Source organism: Choloepus didactylus, chromosome 2 (assembly GCF_015220235.1).
Source record: "Choloepus didactylus isolate mChoDid1 chromosome 2, mChoDid1.pri, whole genome shotgun sequence".
In the NCBI taxonomy this organism is placed as follows: Eukaryota; Metazoa; Chordata; class Mammalia; order Pilosa; family Megalonychidae; genus Choloepus; species Choloepus didactylus.
The window spans coordinates 62027980-62048305 of record NC_051308.1 but is presented as its reverse complement, the minus strand read 5'-3'; the positions used below and the strand labels follow the sequence as shown (position 1 = coordinate 62048305).

The 20326-nt window shown below is 34.0% G+C and overlaps 1 protein-coding gene across 4 annotated transcripts in view; it reads left to right on the top strand.

Moving 5' to 3' along the window:
- PTPRC (protein tyrosine phosphatase receptor type C) overlaps nucleotides 1-19680 on the top strand; it is a 118589-nt gene extending 98909 nt beyond the window's left edge. For all 4 annotated transcript variants that reach the window (XM_037825094.1, XM_037825093.1, XM_037825092.1 and 1 more), the window contains 13 exons: nucleotides 698-734; nucleotides 833-930; nucleotides 1637-1762; nucleotides 3542-3699; nucleotides 3921-4056; nucleotides 5853-6002; nucleotides 9694-9784; nucleotides 11039-11172; nucleotides 12135-12269; nucleotides 13907-14029; nucleotides 14249-14427; nucleotides 15985-16120; nucleotides 17554-19680. In XM_037825094.1, coding sequence (XP_037681022.1) covers nucleotides 698-734; nucleotides 833-930; nucleotides 1637-1762; nucleotides 3542-3699; nucleotides 3921-4056; nucleotides 5853-6002; nucleotides 9694-9784; nucleotides 11039-11172; nucleotides 12135-12269; nucleotides 13907-14029; nucleotides 14249-14427; nucleotides 15985-16120; nucleotides 17554-17829 — 1779 coding nt within the window. In that variant the 3' untranslated portion in view covers nucleotides 17830-19680. The remainder of the gene's footprint in view (nucleotides 1-697; nucleotides 735-832; nucleotides 931-1636; nucleotides 1763-3541; nucleotides 3700-3920; nucleotides 4057-5852; nucleotides 6003-9693; nucleotides 9785-11038; nucleotides 11173-12134; nucleotides 12270-13906; nucleotides 14030-14248; nucleotides 14428-15984; nucleotides 16121-17553) is intronic.
- The last annotated feature ends 646 nt before the right edge of the window (nucleotides 19681-20326 follow it).

The following is a 20326-nucleotide window of genomic DNA, read 5'->3' as shown; positions in this document are numbered from 1 at the left end:
TGTGGTCCATGTAACTAAATTTTATGGCAAAGATTCTTTCTGCAGAGCTTTTCTGATGGCTAAGATGAGTTTCAGGTATATGAGGTAATATTGGAAGAAATCAGCACAGTATCTTAGCCTCGATAGTCCTTCTTTGCCTTGGCGAATAAGACAATGAAAGCAGACATTGTGGGTAATGAAAGGAAAGGGGTTATATCTTTAATTTGGGGTGGCAAAAAAGGGAATTGAGAGAATCATCAGTATATTCCAGCACTAGTTAAAAGGTGGAAGCGTGGAGTAATCTCAGAGTGATTTATTGAAATAAATTGAGTAAAATTCCTAAAAGTAACATGGGACTGGTGTAGGGGTTTGCATTATGTCAGAGGGTACAGTAACAAGTGGCAGGATATGAAGTATAGGGATATCTGAATTATTCTTGTAAATTGCTGCACCATTCCAGGTGAGGATGAAGTCTTTTTTTCCACTTGTTTTGAGATACATTAAAGTGGTGAAAATCATTTGCAAAGGGTATCTGACACTATTGCTAAAATGCTTGACCATAAGTCACCAAAAAACCCCTTATAATTTGAAAATGCCCAGGGAAATCCACAACCAAGAAATGGTAGATCTAAAGCAACTTCCTCTGACCCACAGTTTTGCATGATAATGAATAATTGAGTGTTCAGTAATGATATGCCTTTATGTGTGTTTTGAACAGGGTTTCAAAGAACCTAGGAAATACATTGCTGCACAAGGTAATTTATTTGATAGTTCACAATTCTTTTTTAAAAAATTGTTTTATAGCACTTTTAAGAAAGCATTTCTTATCAGTTTGTATTTGTTCACCTCCTAGGTCCCAGGGATGAAACTGTTGATGATTTCTGGAGGATGATCTGGGAACAGAAAGCCACAGTTATTGTCATGGTCACTAAATGTGAAGAAGGAAACAGGGTAAGGACCCAGCAGATTCATAGGTTGGAGAAACAGTTGGGATTACTATAATAAAGTGATGGATAGCATTTCAAAGAGCCACATAAAAAGGTTTGATACACAAACACTTGTCTGTTTCAGTCATTGTAATACTTGATTTAAATTTATAGTATATGTAGAAAAATAAAATTTTATATATGTAAATATGTGATGCATAAAATTTAAATGCTTCTGCTTAATAGCTGGACTTTTATTTTACTCCTACTTTTTTTTGCAGTGTTGTTCTAAGTTCAGTACATTTGTGCTAACTTCCAAAGTTCTTGTGAATGCATGAAATAAAACTGACTGGGCAGATAGATGGCAACTCATGTAATGTGACTTTAGGAGCAGAGAAAGCTTTTCCACCTCTCTGCTTGAAATTAACAGGCAATTTATTCCTTTTTGCTGATCACTGAGCTCCTCCTCTTTTAATATGCAGCCAAGCCTGTCAAGATGATCCTTTTGCTAAGGTAGTTTGAAGGAAATGCTTCTGGCAAATTTAAAGGGAGATGGAAAACCTTTCAAGCATTTCAATTTAAGGTGTAATGTACTTAAAGGAGAATATACGAACGCTCTGAGAATTTCAGATGGATAAGTTTTTGTTTGGTTGGTTTTTGTTTAAAAAATGTTTCAATAAAACAAATTTGTTTATGAAAACTTGAAATCATTAATGATTTTTAAAATACAGAACAAGTGTGCAGAATACTGGCCATCGTTGGAAGAAGGCACTCGAGCTTTCGGAGATGTTGTTGTAAAGATCAATGAACACAAAAAATGCCCGGACTATATCATTCAGAAAATGAATATTACAAATGTGAGTTTGTTTTATTACATAACCATTTATTTTGATACTGTTTTTCTAAAAATACACTTGTGGAATATTAAGAGATTAGAATATACCTGGGAAAATATTTTTAATAACCTTCAGGAGGAAGTGCTGGGTGAGAACAGCAGGAAAAGCCAACAGAGTCAAATTACGTAAGTGGTCAAAGAAGAAATTATCTAAGTGAAATCAAAAGTATTTATTTTGCTCTGACCCTTGAAGTGTAAAGAAGAGAGAAGGGCTCATTCAATATGTAGAATAAATTATTGAATTAATTAATGAATGAATAAATTGCTCCTATTCTCAATGGTTTATTACCATTATGGAAAAATATTTATACAAATGGCTCCATTTAGGGAACACTAAGAACAAAATTGTAACTGTGTGGTGGAGATAAAATGTTTAGTTCAGCAAGTTCAGTGTGGCCTTAAGTAAGATTTAAAATGGAGGTCTTGACATAATTCATGTGATTACCATTTATATGAAAAGTCCAGAACTGGCAAATCTGTAGAGATACAAAGTAGATTCCTGGTTGTCCGGGGCTGAGGGGGATGCAGCAGGAATAGGGAGTGACTGCTAAAGGGCACAGTGTTTCCTTTCGAGAAGGTGAAAAGTTTTTATACTCAGGTACTGGTGATGGTTGTACAGCTCTGTGAAAATAATTAAAACTACCTAATTGTACACTTTAAATGGTGAATTTTATGTATGTGAAATATACCTTAATAAAGCTGTTAAAAATCTTTATAGAGAGGACTGAAATATTATTTGAATTCTGTTTTTTGGAGGATTTTCAGTAGTCTGAATTTTAATTCTATGTGGGCCCGATAATTTCTCCCTATAACCAAGTTGAGAGTCTTAGAAAACTCCTGTGCCATTATTAACCACTAAGCCCATGGAGTTGCTGCAGACAAAACCGTCAGTGGTTCATGGTTAATATACAACTGACTAAGCCACAAAGGCCCCTAGTCCTCAGGTGTTGGAAGAGATGTAGACAGATGTTCATCTTGTTACAATGGTTGGTCTGGGGTTGCTAATCTTAACTTTGTTATTGCCTAACAGAAAATTACAACTAATTTTTCTTTCCTTCCTTCCTTCCTCTCTTTTTCTTAAAAAAAAAAAGTTATGTGTTTCTTCTGTTGTCTAAATGTAGGTGGGTCTTCCTCATACTTGGTCAGAGAATTATGACATATGCTTCTTCTGGTGGTTGCCTTGAATTTGGGACAGACCTGAGTTGTCATCTGAGGCTGACTTCCCTCAGATCTCCGTCTACATTTCAAGTTGATGATTCTAATATGTGAGGGCCTAAGAAATATAATGTCAACCAGATAATCCAACAGATTTTCTTCTCATGATAAATAGTCCTATTTGCTGACCCACCAGGCACTTACAAAGTATTTCAAACAGCTGTGAGAATGACCTTTTCTTTTATATCTTTTAACACACACACACACAACCCATTTATTTGATCATTTTATTTTTTAGCCTGGCAGCATGAAAGTTCCTAGGAGGTATGGCTATCCTTACCTGTTGCTTACGGGGTAGTGCATGCCAATTCTGCATGGTGTCTGAATTACTAGTTATTAATTGGAAAGGAAAATAGAATCATGGCTGAAAAAACTTAGAGGAAGCTAGAGGAATTAAGGACTCTGGAGTGACTTACATTTGCATGAGGAATTTTTGTACTGGTTCCCCCTCCCACTTATTTATGTTAGGTAGTCTGCTTTTGAAACAAATACATACATCTCAAAGAAAATATTTTATCTTGACTAGAAAAAAGAAAAGGCAACTGGAAGGGAAGTGACTCACATTCAGTTCACCAGCTGGCCAGACCACGGCGTGCCTGACGATCCTCACCTGCTCCTCAAGCTGCGACGGAGAGTGAACGCTTTCAGCAACTTCTTCAGTGGCCCCATCGTCGTGCACTGCAGGTAAAGGAAGAAATCTAATAGTGTGCATGGAGCAATTCAAATCCTCATGCCTTGGACTGCTAGGAACATCCTCCCCTTTGGAAATGTCTATTTTGGGGAATAATCTATGAGGAGACATTTATGTTTTTTTTCTCTGCCTCACCCTTGATGGCTTTTCATTTTAATTTCCTTGCCATGGGATCACGCTTTAACTGCTTTTTAATTTTATTTATTTTTGTCAGTGCTGGTGTTGGACGTACAGGCACCTATATTGGAATTGATGCCATGCTGGAAGGCCTGGAGGCAGAGACCAAAGTGGATGTTTATGGCTATGTCGTCAAGCTTCGCCGGCAGAGATGTCTCATGGTTCAAGTGGAGGTATGTCCAAACATTTAGAGATTATTCTCATTCTTATTTTCTGACAGATCTCTTTATGGTGGTAATAATGATCTTCAAAGAAACCTAAAGTCTTCACAACTTCACACAGTAGGTGAAAATAGTTTTCTTTAATTTCCTGAATACTAAAACAAATGGTAGTCACGAGTCATGTTAGGAGGGTTTTGCCTTAGTGCCTAGAAGTGCTGTGGAAGAAGATAAATATAAAATATGTCTTAAAAAATAACAAAATATAATTTACACACATCAAATTGGGGAAAAATTAAAACTCTGAAAATATTAAATATTTATGAAGATTTGGGGAAATAGCTACTCCCACATGTTGATGGGGATGTAATTTGGAATATCTATTTTAGAAAGCAATTTGGAAGCATCTGATTTAATAAAAAATAATGGTATCGAATATCACAGTGGTTAAGAGCCTGGTGTTTAGAACTAGATTTCCTAGGTTCAAATCCCACCTCTTCTTAACTACTGTGCACCCTTGGAGAAGGTTCTAATCTTTCTGTGTCTCACTTAAGTCATCTGTGAAATGGAGATAATGATAGTACCTTCCTCAGAGGGTTATCATGACAAATAAGGCACAAATCATGACAAATACAAGTAAAGCAATTACAAAAGTCCTTGGCACATAGCATGCATTGAATATTTGTAAATGATTGTTATTATTGTAAAGGTCCATATTTAATCTGTCAATTCCACATGTATGTATAAACCCAAGCACTTGCATATGTGCAAGTAGAAACATATGAGAATGTCCATTGCATGCCTGCCTTCTTTGAATAGCAAAAAATTGGAAACAACGTAGCTATATATCAATAGAGGAATGGATATGTATCTAAGTAAACAAAATGCAAAATGTGGACTGTATAATGAATGTTATGTGGCAGTTGAAAGGAATAAACTAAATCTGTTTCTCTATTTGGATAGATGCTCAGACAAAAAGAAGTCCAAGGCATGCAATATTCATCAATTGAAACAAACTTAGTAGCTTTTTTAGAAAACTTACACAAAATAACAATGCTCAGAAATACATAGATATTAATATAGAAATATAAAAATGGATTTTACCAGAATAAAAAAAAACTATTTCCTTGCAGAAAAATAAAATAGAGTGGAAGGATATAGCCAAGCCTATGTTAGTGATTTCTTCTAGAAGGATTTAGAAGGGGGAGAAGGGGCAAGAAGTTGTAGTTAAACAAACTTGACCTTTGTCTGAAATATGTTGTTTCTTTAAAAAATACCAGATACAAACATGATAAAAGGTTTGGAGTTGCTAAATTCAAGTTTGCTATATTCTTTTTTAAAAAAATAATTTTCTGTGTTTAAACAAATCTAGAAAACTATTTTAAAAAATATATTCTGTGGAGTATCAACTTGCTTTTCTCCCTCTAAGATATGCTGTGAAATGTATTATAGTTTTATAAATCAGTAATATGAGTTATCAATACAATAATAGTCATTGAAGGAAGAAATCAGATATATTATTCTAATTTTTAGGAGAAAGTTGTGAACTATGCAATATACAGGAGATGCCTAATCTATTTAACCAGCTATTTTTTTTCTGGGAAAAAAATGCCTGAAAATGGAATTTCCTCATATTCCAGAGCACTGTGAGAGTCAACTTCCAGAGCATTTGCATATTACAGATGTCAATTTGCTTTAGTATACATTATCCCAATATAAACAAAATTATGAGCATTCATATTTCATTTAAATCTGTTTTATAGGACTATAAGTTTTCAGTTAATTATCTGTGTTTTTTCTTGAAACTGTAGGCACAGTACATCTTGATCCATCAGGCTTTGGTGGAATACAATCAGTTTGGGGAAACAGAAGTAAGCTTGCCTGAATTGCATCCATATCTATATAACTTGAAGAAAAGAGATCCTCCCAGTGAGCCATCTCCACTAGAGGCTGAATTCCAGGTAAAAATAGAGATAACAATAATAACATAACAGCTAATTTTTATTCGGTGCTTGTCTACATTACAGGTGCTTTGCTAAGCAGTTGACATAATTCCTGTGTTTGGGCCTTACCATAATCCAACAAAGCACAGATGAGGAAAGTAAGACACACAGAGTTTAAGAAGAATGCCTGAAATTACACAACTGCTATGCAGGAGACTGTTTGAACCCAGAAATCTGATTCTACAGCCAGCAGTTTTAACTATTCCTCATTAAGCTGGTATAAAATAAAGTGTAGAAATAATAGTATGTAGCCACAAAATTGGCCTGCCAAAGGCAATGCAATATCTTACCATTAAAAACTGCATCTGGTTTCAGTTTGCAAAGGAAATAATTAGAGGAGTTTATGACTGCTTAGGAAGTTGTACTGGCTGGAGCTGATAGAAAGAAACTGAAGGATTAATAAGTGTGCCTAACCAATTCCTCAGACTGCTAACCTAGGATGTAGTGCCCTGTGATTTCTGAGAGCTGGCATAGCTATTCCCAAATTGCTTATTGTTAAAAAATTCCTTGTATATTTTCTTGTCCACTTATGATTTCCATTTTACTGAGCCATTCTGTAAATTGCCAAACTGGTTAATTACAAGGAGACCAGGAATGTGCTTTTAATCAGATACGGAATTGATTAATATTTAGGATCAATGTGTGGCTGAGGTGGGAGGGCAGAGCAGGCAATCACCAAATCAGAGAATTCACCAGAATAGCTGTACTATATCAGAAGGACTAGCAGGCACAAGGTAGTCTTAAAAGAGGGGTATTTTTATTGTTGTTTTCTTGCTCTTTTTACTGATAAATTAACCATGTACAATACGCTAACACTATTAGACCACATATACACATATGCTGTTTGGAGATGCATTAATTTAAACATTCAGATGTATAGTCACTAAAATAGTAAATTCTTACATTGAAGAACTATGATTGTGTCTCTGCTCTGTACCAAGTAAAATTCTAGGCACAAAGGTCAAAGTGATTTACAAGTGGACATGGGAGAAGGCATGAGAGAGTGGGTCCAACAAAGATAGTGGCTATAACCCTGATAGAAGCAGTGAAAGAAAGGAAAACAGAAAATGAGGGTAGAGAAGAAGGCTGGTTGGTAGATTTGGTGAAGGGAAGTTGAAGCAGTTCTTGCCTGATTACCTTTTACATCTCAAGAAAATATGAGGCAAGAGCATCAGTTGAGTGTTGAGGAGGAGGAGATTAAGTAGGGCAATGAAGTGCCTAGTGACCATGTTGTTTGATCATTTAAAATATATGGTCATGAATTTAAAAAGGGACAAGTCAGTTGGCTGTATTGTTTTCTACAGCAACATTAAACTCTTTGGGGGTCGATGCTGTATATTCAGATAGTTGGGTTAAATCCATCTAGGATTCTGAAAAGTAACTTTTTGAAATTAAGAGTTAAAGGAGTTGAGGATATTTGGAAATGAATGATTAATGTGGTTTGCAAAAAAGAATTAAATGGTCACATGAAGGACACGAGACACATGGAGGAAGTAAGGACAACATTTTGGAGATTTTGATAGAATTTCACATTGTTATATTGAAGGGACTAAAATACATGACTGGGGAGAATAGGAGGTACGTGTCAATAACGGGTGGTGGAAATCATGATTTTTAAGGTGATGCAATTTTTAGGAACAAAACCTACAAAGGTAGAATGGTGAGAGTGGATGGCTGAGGAGTGGAAAGAAAATTCATAGGAGGCAGAGAAGCTAAGAAATTAAGAGATTGGTGTGTTGGATAGATCCATCTGGGGTGTTGGATAGATCCTTCTTGTTAATGTTGAAGTACCCAAGAATGATGGCAGACCTCGAGGAGAAGAACCCTCCAGTAACTAAGTTTAAAACTCAATGAGGGTGAGTGATCCATTCAGAAATCAGTACCTGCTACCTTCAACTGAACGCAGGGATATAGAAGGTGACATAGAGTGATGGATGGAAAATCAAAGTAGTTGGGATTTTGAAGGACAAATGGGTAGAAATGGTCTGTGAGTAGAAACAGGATGCAAATAGTTATTTTCTTCAAGTTTTGAGGTAAATGGGATATAAGGAGGGAAGCCAGCATTTCTTAAATGGGCTACAAGGTCTTTGGTGATATTCTGAAAGGTTTCAATTGGGGCATAAAATGTAAAGGGACTCTTTGGAGAAGAGAAGGAGGATAGATGGGAGTTGCTGGTGACAGATCATGAGCACGAGAAGGCAGAGAGGAAGGCATTGATAGATTTTTAGATGTAAGAGCCTGAGTTTTAATAATAAAAGAAATAGGGCCATGAGGATGCGCTGGGAAGTTTAGACTTTAGGTGGCAAGTGAAACAATCAGGAATTGAGGCATGAAAAATTCATCAGATCTTAGTTGTAAGTGAGTCATGAATTCACTTCCTATCCTGGGTATTGGCTCGAGGGTGGGGACTACTGATTGACCATTCTCATGGGAACACAAGGTGTTCAAATGGCCTTGTATTCAGTGATGATATGTCCATTCATTACACAGCAATAAATGGGGATTGAAAGAGGGCACCATATTGAAGTTACAGTGGACACCATGTTTCCAAATTTAGATCATATACATTCAGTGTTACTGAATTGTACATGATGAGCTGTCTTGGTTTAGGTTATTCATCCATATGACAAATATTTATGTAGGAACAGCAGGAAAGGAGGACTGCTAGCAGGGAGGTCTTCCAGAAGAAACCGACATTTAACTGATACCTAAAGGGATAAGTAGAAGTTAGCAGAATGACAAAAAGGAGAAAGAGTCATCCAGGCAGAATAAAAAACACATGTGAGACTGCCAAGAGTTAATGGACAGCTTGACCCCTTCTAAGATTTGAGGATCATGGTTTGGCTGAAGCAGGTGTTTGTGGAGGAGCCTAGCGGGGGATGAGGCTGGGAAGGCGGTCACGGGCTTATCCTCAAGGGCCTTTTGTGCTATAATAAGGAGTTTGACTGCTTCCTAAGGTTGATGGAAGCTGCTGAAGAGTCTGGGTGGTACATGCTCTCATTTGTGTTTTGGAAGGATTTGAGCAAGCAAGATTGAAGACAGAGAGCCCAGTAAAGAAGTTGTTGATTTTTAAGTGAGAAATGAAGGTGGACTGGACTGAGTAGGAACAAAGAAAAGTAAAAGGATTCGAGAGCTTCACAAGTAGAAAGGATAGATCTTGCTGACTGATTAGCTACTATGAGTTAGAAAATAAAACATTCTGGAAGGCTCAAGCTAAGTATCAATTACTCTTAGCTTGTGCTGCATCTTCTGTAAATGCTGTGTCTGGAGAGTTTATTTCTGATAATTGAAAATAATTTCCATTTCTTTTTGCAATATGGTAATTAACATCTGTATAGTGATTCAACTTATGCAAAAAATAAACTTTATAATTTTGGTATCCAGCAACTCTGAAGTAGGAAGCATATTCTGTTATATAAATATGTATTTTTAGTTCAAAATCACCATGTCAAAATTACTGAATGACTGAGCCATTATAAGGAACAATTCAGAAGCAAATGTTAAAATTGTGACCTATAGGGAGTGGACACAAAACTCATAAAACTTGACAAAATATTTTTCTTTAACAAGCATCTTATGTCACAGTAACAGATTGTCAATATTAAATTTTTTTCTTTAAGGATATTCTCTTTTATTAATTTTTCCTCAGAGACTTCCTTCATATCGGAGCTGGAGGACCCAACATGTTGGAAATCAAGAAGAAAACAAAAATAAAAACAGGAATTCTAATGTCATTCCATGTATGTAATCTATTTTATTTTACTTTTTTGCATCAGATAAGGTTAAGCTCTCTTTAGAACTTGTTTAATGTGAGATTGAGAAACTTAAAGATATTGGAAGCAAGTTTTCAATAGTTGCTAGACAGCAGAGAAGTAATTAAAAGGCTATTTAAATAATTTTAGTTTATAGCAAATATTTTGAACCCCAAGCAGTTACAAAGGACTTAGAGTCATAGGTAGACTGTATTCAGTGTTTTCTTTCTGCTAATTATTACAGAAATGAGTTATCAAAGAAGTGAAACTTCTATAGTTTGGAGAAAAAAAGTGTTTAACCCTTTAGCAGTTGTCTCTTATTTTTACTCTAGGACAATTGCCAAATAGCAAAAATTATGTGCTTTTGTTCTATTTATGCTTTCTCCTTTTCTCTTATATCCAAGAGGTTGAAGGTGGGTGGAAAGTTCTCTGTAAACTGACAGTCAGTCATTGAAATTTAATAGATCAAAATATGTGCAGTTTTGAAGACTTGAATCATATTATTTAAGCATGTTGACAGGACCACATCTGATACAACTGTAATTTATTTAGTTGCATATACTAAAGTTAGCATGGAGAAAATATAAGCTAAGCCAATAAATTAGACAACCAAATCAAATCTAGTTAATGTCTGCAGAATTCCTTATGAATATGGTTTAAAACATGGAATTGATAATGGTGGTTAATCGATTTAATTGATTAAATCATTTGACTGGTTATTATAACTTAAAGAAATTGAGAAATGGTGGGAAATTATGTACTAAATAATCTTCTGGACTAAATAATAATTTATCTGAGGTATCTATTTAATTAAGATTAAATAGATTAGTGTTTATAGGATATAACTGAGAAGCAAAAACTAAGCTAAGAATTTTTTTTAACTTATATTAAGTAGAAAGGTGATATTCCATGGAAAGCTAAAATGTGTGTGTAAATCATGATTGACCATAAACGGTTGAACAATTGTATGGAATGTCATTGACATCTAATGGTTGTTTAACATAAATTATGGTCCATATTTTGTTTTTCGATCTTTATAGAGGACTTCTTTTCCTTAGAATTTTTTTTTGTAATTTATTAATCAAACTACTGAATTTTATGTTGGGTCCATTCCATGTAGTTCAATAAGTCTATACAAACCATATGTCACTCCTAAATTACTTATTTTCTAATTTTTAAGTAGAAATTGAGCAGAGATTTGATATTTCAAAATAAGACTTACTACTAATTTTTTTTATATAGATGACTTTAACAGAGTGCAACTTAAATATGAACTAGAAATGAGCAAAGAGAGTGAGCATGATTCAGATGAAACGTCAGATGATGACAGTGATACAGAAGAAACAAGCAAATACATCAATGCATCTTTTATAATGGTAAGTACTTAAATTTCCAAGATCAAGGACCTAACCTTTTTGAATATATATCAAGGCTCTCATGGCTTATTCATTAAGCAGTTTATAAAAGAATGATGACCTTGGCCATGTCTATATTTTGACTGACTATCAAAAGTTTCACTTGATTTTTAATATTATAGTTTAACTTCTGAAAAGAATTAAAGATTTTAAAACCCCATGAATTAATAAAAGTAAGACAATGGTATTGATTACATTTTTATGACAAATATTACTCAAACCACATTAATTTGAAAATAACAAAATTTCACTAAATACAAGTATTTGAAGTCGTTTGTACTTAGACATCCAAATTGTAGGCAGATCCAAATTTGTATATTTAAACTTTGTTTAGTTAAAACGTTTTCATTCAGGTTTTCTGAATTATTAAGTGATTCTGTGTCACATACATTTTGCCTTTAAAAAAAAATAAACTGAGAATTCAAACATGGAATCTTCAGTCATTTAGTGAATACTTATTGCATATATAATACATTAGATCTTTTTCTTTTCAAAATCTTCCTAAAGCACTTAGAATGTTAGCTTAATTATTTGATGTTTAATTAACTATGATAATAATGTATGGACATGCATGATGAAAATAGTTTGAAATGCTTAGGCAATTTGGCATTATACTAAAATACTTTTTACATTATAGTAAAGCTTTATAAAGAAAAAGGTAAAATTTTTGAAAGGAGCTTATTAGTTTTGCAAGTTAATATTTTCTAATCTTGATGGCATCTTTTAAGCTAAGAATTATCAACTGAATAAGTGTTTTATATATTTACATCACATTGTTTCTTGGACCTAAGAATCTTAATATTTTAAGCAATGCCATTGATATCAAACTAGGTGGCTATATTTTCAAATGGTTATTTTAAGTATCCACTGCTCTCTCTTCAGTTAGGAGTAGTAACAGAATCCTTTATTATTTGTTTTTAAAGAGTTACTGGAAACCTGAAGTAATGATTGCTGCTCAGGGACCATTGAAAGAGACCATTAATGACTTTTGGCAGATGATATTCCAAAGAAAAGTAAAAGTTATTGTTATGCTGTCAGAGTTGACGAATGGAGACCAGGTTTGTACTTTTGAGAATCTTTTCAAAAAGTCTTTCTGTCATAAAATATTATTCTCCATCCTTGGATTACTCCCTTGATATTTACATCAAAGTTTCCTGGTATCTCTGTCACACAATTCCATTTATTCATTCTTACTGCCTTCACCAAAGTGCTGGCCTCCGTCATGTCTTGTTTTGTTTCTGGTAGTGTCTCCTGGGTTCTCCTCTCTAGTCCTGTACACTGCTCACAGGTTATCTGAGACATAACACTTCTAGTGTCATCCCTTGCTAGTAACAGCAAACAACTGCTATGTTTTCTCTTTTTTTCTTTGAGATTAAAAAAAAAAATCTTTACTCTGATATTGAAGACCTTCAGTAAGCAGACCCTTATATATCTTTCCATTTTCCTCCTATTTTTCTGGTTTACACAGTTTCAGTGCTGGACAAATAGGCTAACTGACTTAGTCTTCACACACAACTTGCATTCTCATCACTGACTCTTTATTTACTGACATTCCATGTACCTGAATATACCCTCTCTGTTCATTTGATCCCCTTCTTCTAGTAAGACAAAATTTCTGAAATAATTCTTTCTTTATGCTAATTTAATATTTATTGTCATAAAATTCTATAGTTGGAGGGTGATCTTAAGATCTAATTTGATCTCTAACTTCATGCCCGTGGCAACTATTTGATCCTTTCCTTAATAACTTTTGTTGGTATTAAATTTCCTTGGTTGTAGATTTTACATAATTTCAGCACCTTACATAGTACCTGACATGTTAAAGCTTATTCAATGGATACCCTTATAAGTGCACAATAAGTTATAAAGTTTATGATGTTTCTTTGTAACTGTCTCTCCCTCTCTCTTAGTTACGTTCTCCTACCTTTGCACATAGAAAGCTGTTTTTTGTTTTTACGTTTTTTCACCTTTTTAAAGGAATATGTGTTCAGATTTCCAGCATGGAATTCCAGCAATCTTTCCTTTCATCCCTAGATTGTGAAATCCAGGAAGTAGAGTGGTAGTGTGGGCAGGGATGCCTATCAGTGTCAGCAAGTGTGAAGAATAGTTTGCAGGGGGAGGAAACACTTGTGTGGTTAACCTACTCGTCAATCTGACCCTTTGTTCAGACAATCAGTCAACTTATGTAGAGCTGCTTGATGATGTTGGCCATTAAGATACAGAGACAAAACTCTAAAAGACACAATCTCTTTCCTTGAGGACCAATGGAATGTCAGTGGGACCTGAGTTAGTGGAAGGGCCTGACAGACATCAGCACAAGCGATACATTTTGAAAGGTGTGATAATAAGGGTATGGGAAGGGAGGGGTAAATCCCAACAACCTCCATGAAGGTAGACAACTGTTACTGCCAGTTCCTGGCAATCTTGGTATTCCCAGATTCCTTTTACTTTCATAAGAATAGGTCTCTAACAAACTTAAAATTGATTATGGATTTTTTTGTGGGCAGGTTTCAATTTTAGAAGGCAATTAATAGTTTCCATTTAATAGAAAGCAAGGATGGAAAGGAAGGAGAGAAGGAGGGAGAAATATGAGAGAACAAGATAGAGAAACAGAGAGAGAGATAATTCTGAATATTTTAAATACCAAGCTGAAAACTTATGTAAAAGTCATTGAACCATGTTTTTTCTTATCTAGGAAATCTGTGCTCAGTACTGGGGAGAAGGAAAGCAAACATATGGAGATGTAGAAGTTGATCTGAAAGACACAAACAAATCTGCGGCTTATACGATCCGTGTATTTGAACTGAGACATTCCAAGGTATATAAACAATTTCAGGAGCATATATCTTTTATGTAATTGGCCTGGGAGCAAAACTACGATGAAATACTTCATGAAATCAAAGCAATTATCTATATAATGTTTCAGAATAAAAATTTACATTATTTAAATAAATGTAATTATGACGAAAATAGGATTATCAGATTATAAAGTGGATGATTTCACTCAAGTTAATACTCCTTTCACTTCTGATTTTAGAGGAAAGATCCTCGAACTGTTTACCAGTATCAGTATAACACCTGGAGTGTGGAAGAACTTCCTGCAAAACCCCAAGAAATAATCTCTATGATTCAAAGCCTCAAACAAAAACTTCCCAAGAAGATTTCTGCTGAAGGGAATAAGTACCACAAGAGTGTGCCTCTCCTCATTCACTGCAGGTGGGTGAGGATATGCTCTAAAAAACATTGTAATGCTTGACTTCTGGGTTTGTACTTTCTCTTAAATTCTAGTTATCTTGATATATAACACGCATGGCCAGCATGACAAACTCTTATGGCATCACTCACTCTCTCATTTATGCTCTCACAGCATAATTATTACTAAATCATTATATCATGGTACAATAATTTATAGTCTGTGAGTTATGTAACACCCAATATCATGCCATCTTTGATTTCCAAGTGCCTGACGTTAGACCTGGAATATAATAGGTCCAGAATGATTAAATGAATGAATAGAAGGATACATGAAAAGATAAGTTGTTTAATATTATATTTAATATATACTCATAAGCATTGATCCACTCTATTAGGTGTTAAAGAATGGAGAGGACTGAAAGCTTGCCATTAAGAAACATATCTTAAGTTACATATTAACTGAAATCTCGATGCTTAGCAACTTTGATTTGAAACTCAAGATTTGATTTTCTAAACTGACTCAAAGGCAATGATTTTAATAATATAAATAATAATACCTGATTTTATTGTTTCTGTTATGCAGACCCTTAACTTCATCTGTGATGGATGCATGAATATCTACCTTAAATAAGAGATATTGTAGGAAGGGTATATAATATAAAATAATTACTTGAAAAAATATTAAAGCAAATGAGAAATGAAAAAATATTAAAGTGAAATGAGAAATGTAAATATAGCAAAATCCTTTTGGATTTTTGAGAAAACCTCGTTGTTATTGGAATTACATATACTAGAATCAAGTTCTTAGAGAAAGACTAATTTTCAGCATTTGCTTGAGTTTTCAAAAATGAAATGTTTGTAAATTAAAAAAAAAGCTGATGATGAGAGGTTTAGGCTTTAAAACCACATGTGTTTTCTTAGGATATAGTTGAGTACCTAATATATGTTTGTTTACTTTATACAGTAAATAAAATGTCTTATTGATAACTATTCTTTAAATAGAATCTTTATTATAATATTTTGTACCTTCCATAGCTTGAGAAATAATTTGTTTGACCTCTTTTTAATTACACCAGATAGCACTTTCCTACTGATGCAGAAATGGAAATGTTTATTAAAAGCAGTAGGGAGGCTGAAGAATGAAAGAGAAAAAGCACTTGGTTCTAGTAATTTGCAAAATGTGAGGTCTAATATTTCTAATTCCATCAATTTCTAGCCATGTCATTATATTCCCAAAGTCTTAATTTCCTCATCTATCAAGTTGGAACTATGATATTTGTGCTAATAACTTCAGATGTAAATAAAAATGCATTAAAAATGTAAAGTACTATACAGAAGAAAGTATATTTCCAATGTCTGCAAACATTTCTTAAACTATAGGATTATTATATTCCTGAGTTGAAAATGTTTGTCAAAATATGCATTTAGTAGAAATAATTTCACTTAAGATATTGGAAAAAAATAATTATGGAAAACATGAAATGGGAAATATATTCTCTCTCAATTTTTATTCAAATTTCCCTCTCTCCATAAAATGTAAAATTATTTTTGTTCCTTTTTTTTTTTCTCCTTTTGTAGAGATGGATCTCAACAAACAGGAGTATTTTGTGCTTTGTTAAATCTCTTGGAAAGTGCAGAAACAGAGGAGGTGGTAGATGTTTTTCAGGTGGTAAAATCTCTACGCAAAGCAAGGCCAGGAATGGTTTCTTCATTTGTAAGTATAAAAATTGTTGCTTTTAATAGTTCTGGATTTTATTTTGACTTGCTTCCTTCCTGTCCTTCCCCACTCCTACCTGTCCCTCTCCCTCTTCCCCTTGCTTCTATTTTTTCTATTCTTTTTTCTTTCTTCCATTTTTACATGATAATTCACATTGAATTATAACACCAATAAGAGACCCAGTTAGAGTTTGTCAGCAATTTGTTGTGTGGGGCAGTTAATGAAGAATACATCTTAACTTCTTTAAATGCTAATGAATTTCTTAATTTCTCTACCTTTAATCATACATCAATCAGTGTTGCTTTGTAACAAAACACCCCAACAAGTTGTGGCTTAAAAAATAAATCTATAATCTGTTGGTTGGCTGCATAGCTGGATGGTTCCACTGTTCTCATATGACCAGGTTCACTCAAATGTCTGCCATCAGCTTATAGGTCCATTGGGGACATCAGCTGCCAGTTGGGGGTGGGGGGAAGGGCACTTGGCTGGCAACAGGCGCCAGTAGACCATGTGTCTCTCTACATCCAGAAGGCTAGCCCAGGCTTAGCCACATATAGGTGGAAGTGTTCCAAGAGGAAGGAGGAAAATATGCAAGACCTCTTGAGGTTGAGGCTTGGAATTGGCATAGCATGGCTTCCTCTGCATTCTATTAACCAAACAAGTAACAAGTGTAGCCCACATTCAAGGGCTTGAGAAATAAACTCCACCTCTTGTTGAAAGGGGTTGCAAAGTCACAGAGCAAAGATGTGTGGATACAGGGAGGATAATGAGTGTGGTGTTTTTGTAACTAATCTATCCTGTGTCCTCTATAAGTGGTAGGAGCCATAGATGATATTCTGAAAATTAGTAATTATTCACAATATAAACTTAATTACTCACAAAAATATATGCAGCTTGTAATTGTATATGACATTGACCTTACATATATTGATTTTAAAAATTATATTGAGTGCCTACCATGTACTCTTGCCATCAAGGGGCTCACTGTTTAGTGTGGGGGAGCTAGATAATTATTAAACAATGTAGTAAGTGAAATGACAGAAACTATGAGAACATGAATGAGCTTACTTAAATTCACCTATGGGGATCAAGTTTAATGATGTGCAGGCATTAGCAAAGAGGATAAGCATTAAAGCAGAGACATTATCAGTAAGGCATGGAAATCAGAAACCACATGGCATGTGAAGGATATAAACACCAATTTGGTGTTACTAGAAGGTAGATTTTAATAGTACCTTACGCTCAGTCCTTTAGAATTTTAAGGAGGCTAAGCCATTTAGAATGTTCTTTATGTGAGAATGTAATCAGAATAGCTTTCTGTCATCCAGGACTTCTGCAAATAAGGGATTAGTTCTTGTTAATTTTCATCTGATATAAAATTAGTCACATAAAATTGGTTCATGTCCTTTCTTGCTTCTTTCCTTTACTAGGAACAATACCAGTTCCTATATGACATCATTGCCAGCACCTACCCTGCCCAGAATGGACAAGTAAAGAAATACAGCAATCAAGAAGATAAAATTGAATTTGATAATGAAGTGGACAAATCAAATCCAGGTGCTAATTGTGTTAGTTCCTGTGGTGCCCTAGATGAGATCAATGAAGGAAATAAAGAGGCTCAAGTTTCTGAACCCACGAGTGGCACTGAGGGACCAGAATGTTCTGCCAATGGTCCTGCAAGTCCAGCTTTAAATCGAAGTGCATAGGAAAAGACAGACATTGGGCACTCGAGACTTCATATTCATTATTGTTTCTATTTTTCTGGAAGTAAGAGAGGAGTATGGGTGTACAGCAGAGTAATAGAATGCATTGCACTAATGTTTGGGGGGAGCTTCTGTTTTTAGTACCATGGAAAAGTATTTAAGATAGTTTTGCTGAAACTGTACAGTAGTATGCTTGTTTTAAAATTTTACCTATCATTCAGCAAAAACAGCTTCTTTTTAGACTTTGCATGTGTATCTGTGCATGGAAGAGAGAGAGAGAAAAAATGCTTTTAAGTGACTCAAAACGCTCTTGGAAAACTTTGCCTTTTTGTTTTCCTGAAGGAAAAAAATTCACAAAATTTACATTGGAAGTAGAAAGATCTATTTTTAAAATCATAAAATGTGTGTGGGCTCTGTGTAAGAATAAAATCATGTATATTTCTAGAATGACCTCAAGATGTCCTCATAGCTCTATACATACATCTTATAATTTACTATTTTACAGCTTAGAAAAGTAGTATGTGTGTGCATAGTTACTAAAAGGAAGTTAACTAAATTAACATTTGGAAACCTTGTATTCCATGTGTTAGCATTTAGTCCAATATATTTTCATGCATATTTAAAAAAAATCTAATTAAAATTTTTCAAGTGAGCCTATCTTGTTCTCTTCACATGGTGTTTACAACTTTGCAAAATAGATTATTCCCTGTATAATATGAGATATCCATTGCCTGATACCTTTTGCCAAAAATTGTTTGTTACAATTGAACTTAAATAAGTATCTTTAAAATAAACCAATAATATACAAATATATATGAATAAATAGAATCATGCAAATTTATTTGTTCTAAATATTTACATTTAAAACATAATATATCTATGGAATTTGACATTGATATGGGAGATATAATACTGCCTTTGCATATTTCCCATGTTAAATTCTGTCCTAGACTTTCAGTGAAGTGCATTTATTGTGATTTCTCAAATATTTACATTGCTTTTACCAGTAATTGATACCAATGTATCACAATATAGTTCAATTATTATATTTTATTGTAAATAATATATTAAATGTGTTACATGTTTATATGCATAAAATGCAAGCACATATTAAAATATAGTTTTAATGCAATTTAGTAACATTTGTAGAGCTCTTTTATAAGGTACCAATTGTTTTCAAAGATCCATGGTTTAATAATTGTTTATGATATAGAAGAAACCATAAGAAATCTTAAGAATGATGGTATTTTTCAAAGAAGTAATAAAACAAGTCCTTTTGGTAAATACTGCTTCAGTTTATTATATTGGTCACATAGTACCTCTAGGTTAGTTTTATTTTCTATATTGTCATTCTCCTGACTGATTTTAAATGTCTAGAACTATGTTATCTCTTCCTTTTCATTCAGCACACTTTTATTTTAAGCTCATATGCTTATTATATTAATGAAATTAGCAATTAATCCTTGCATTATTGTAAAGTACCTTATCCTTATTTAACAGAGGAAAGTAAGTGAATTTTAAAGTGATGCAAGAATTTCTGGTATATATTAAAGTCACATACCATCTCTTTACTTATTAGTGAGAAAGGGTGATTGAAAATCATCAGTGATAGGCATTAGAGTGAAATAAAGCTTGTTTCCATTGCTTGCATTTGTCATTTATTCTCTGTGCCTCAGTTTCTCCAATAGCTACTTGATCAGTTGGTGTTCACTGAACAGTGTAGGTAAAATGTACCGCTCTCATGCTCAGTAAACTATTATGATATGTTTCTGTTTTATCTGTGAGCTGCTTCAAAATCCAAACAGCAAAAATTCTAAATTGTAAACATCTACAAATAAAGTTTTTCTCCAGAGATTTCGGCAGAAGTGACATCTTCCAATTGTGAATACCATGTGTTTCAAATGTGTACTTTACACCTGAATCTGTCCTTTCCGAGATAAAAAATAAATACTTAGAAAATAGAGTCATGATAATTGCTATTAGTTTAGGAAGAAAGCTGGAAATTTTTTTTTCTCTGTACATGGGAAGTTGTGGTAGAGAGAGAGATAAAGTAGGACCCAGAAGGCCCATAATTCTGTGAGAAAATATATCAGCACAGAAAGCACGAGAACATGGAATTGCATTACGTCTATGATTTTTATTTTAAAAGGAAAATAAAATGTGAAGTATAGACTCAGGTCTATAGCTATGGATTGCATTCCTAGACAATCTTGTCACAAGATATAAAAAATTACCTTCTAGAGTTTGCCACTACCATTAGCAATTCTAAGAACTTGCCCAAAAAATTAGACAAAACTTCCGACTTAATAAAGCCTGGTCTATTTTAGGGTTAAGACCTTGGATCCTACTGTATGTATGTTAGGCAAAAAGAGATTGTGTTCTGCTTCTTTTAAAGGTTGTTTGTTTATTTTATTTCCAGTACTTGAATTCACTGGGGACAGAAGATATATTTTATATTCTTAAAATTCAGCTCCCAAGCCATTAAGTTTTGTACATGAGA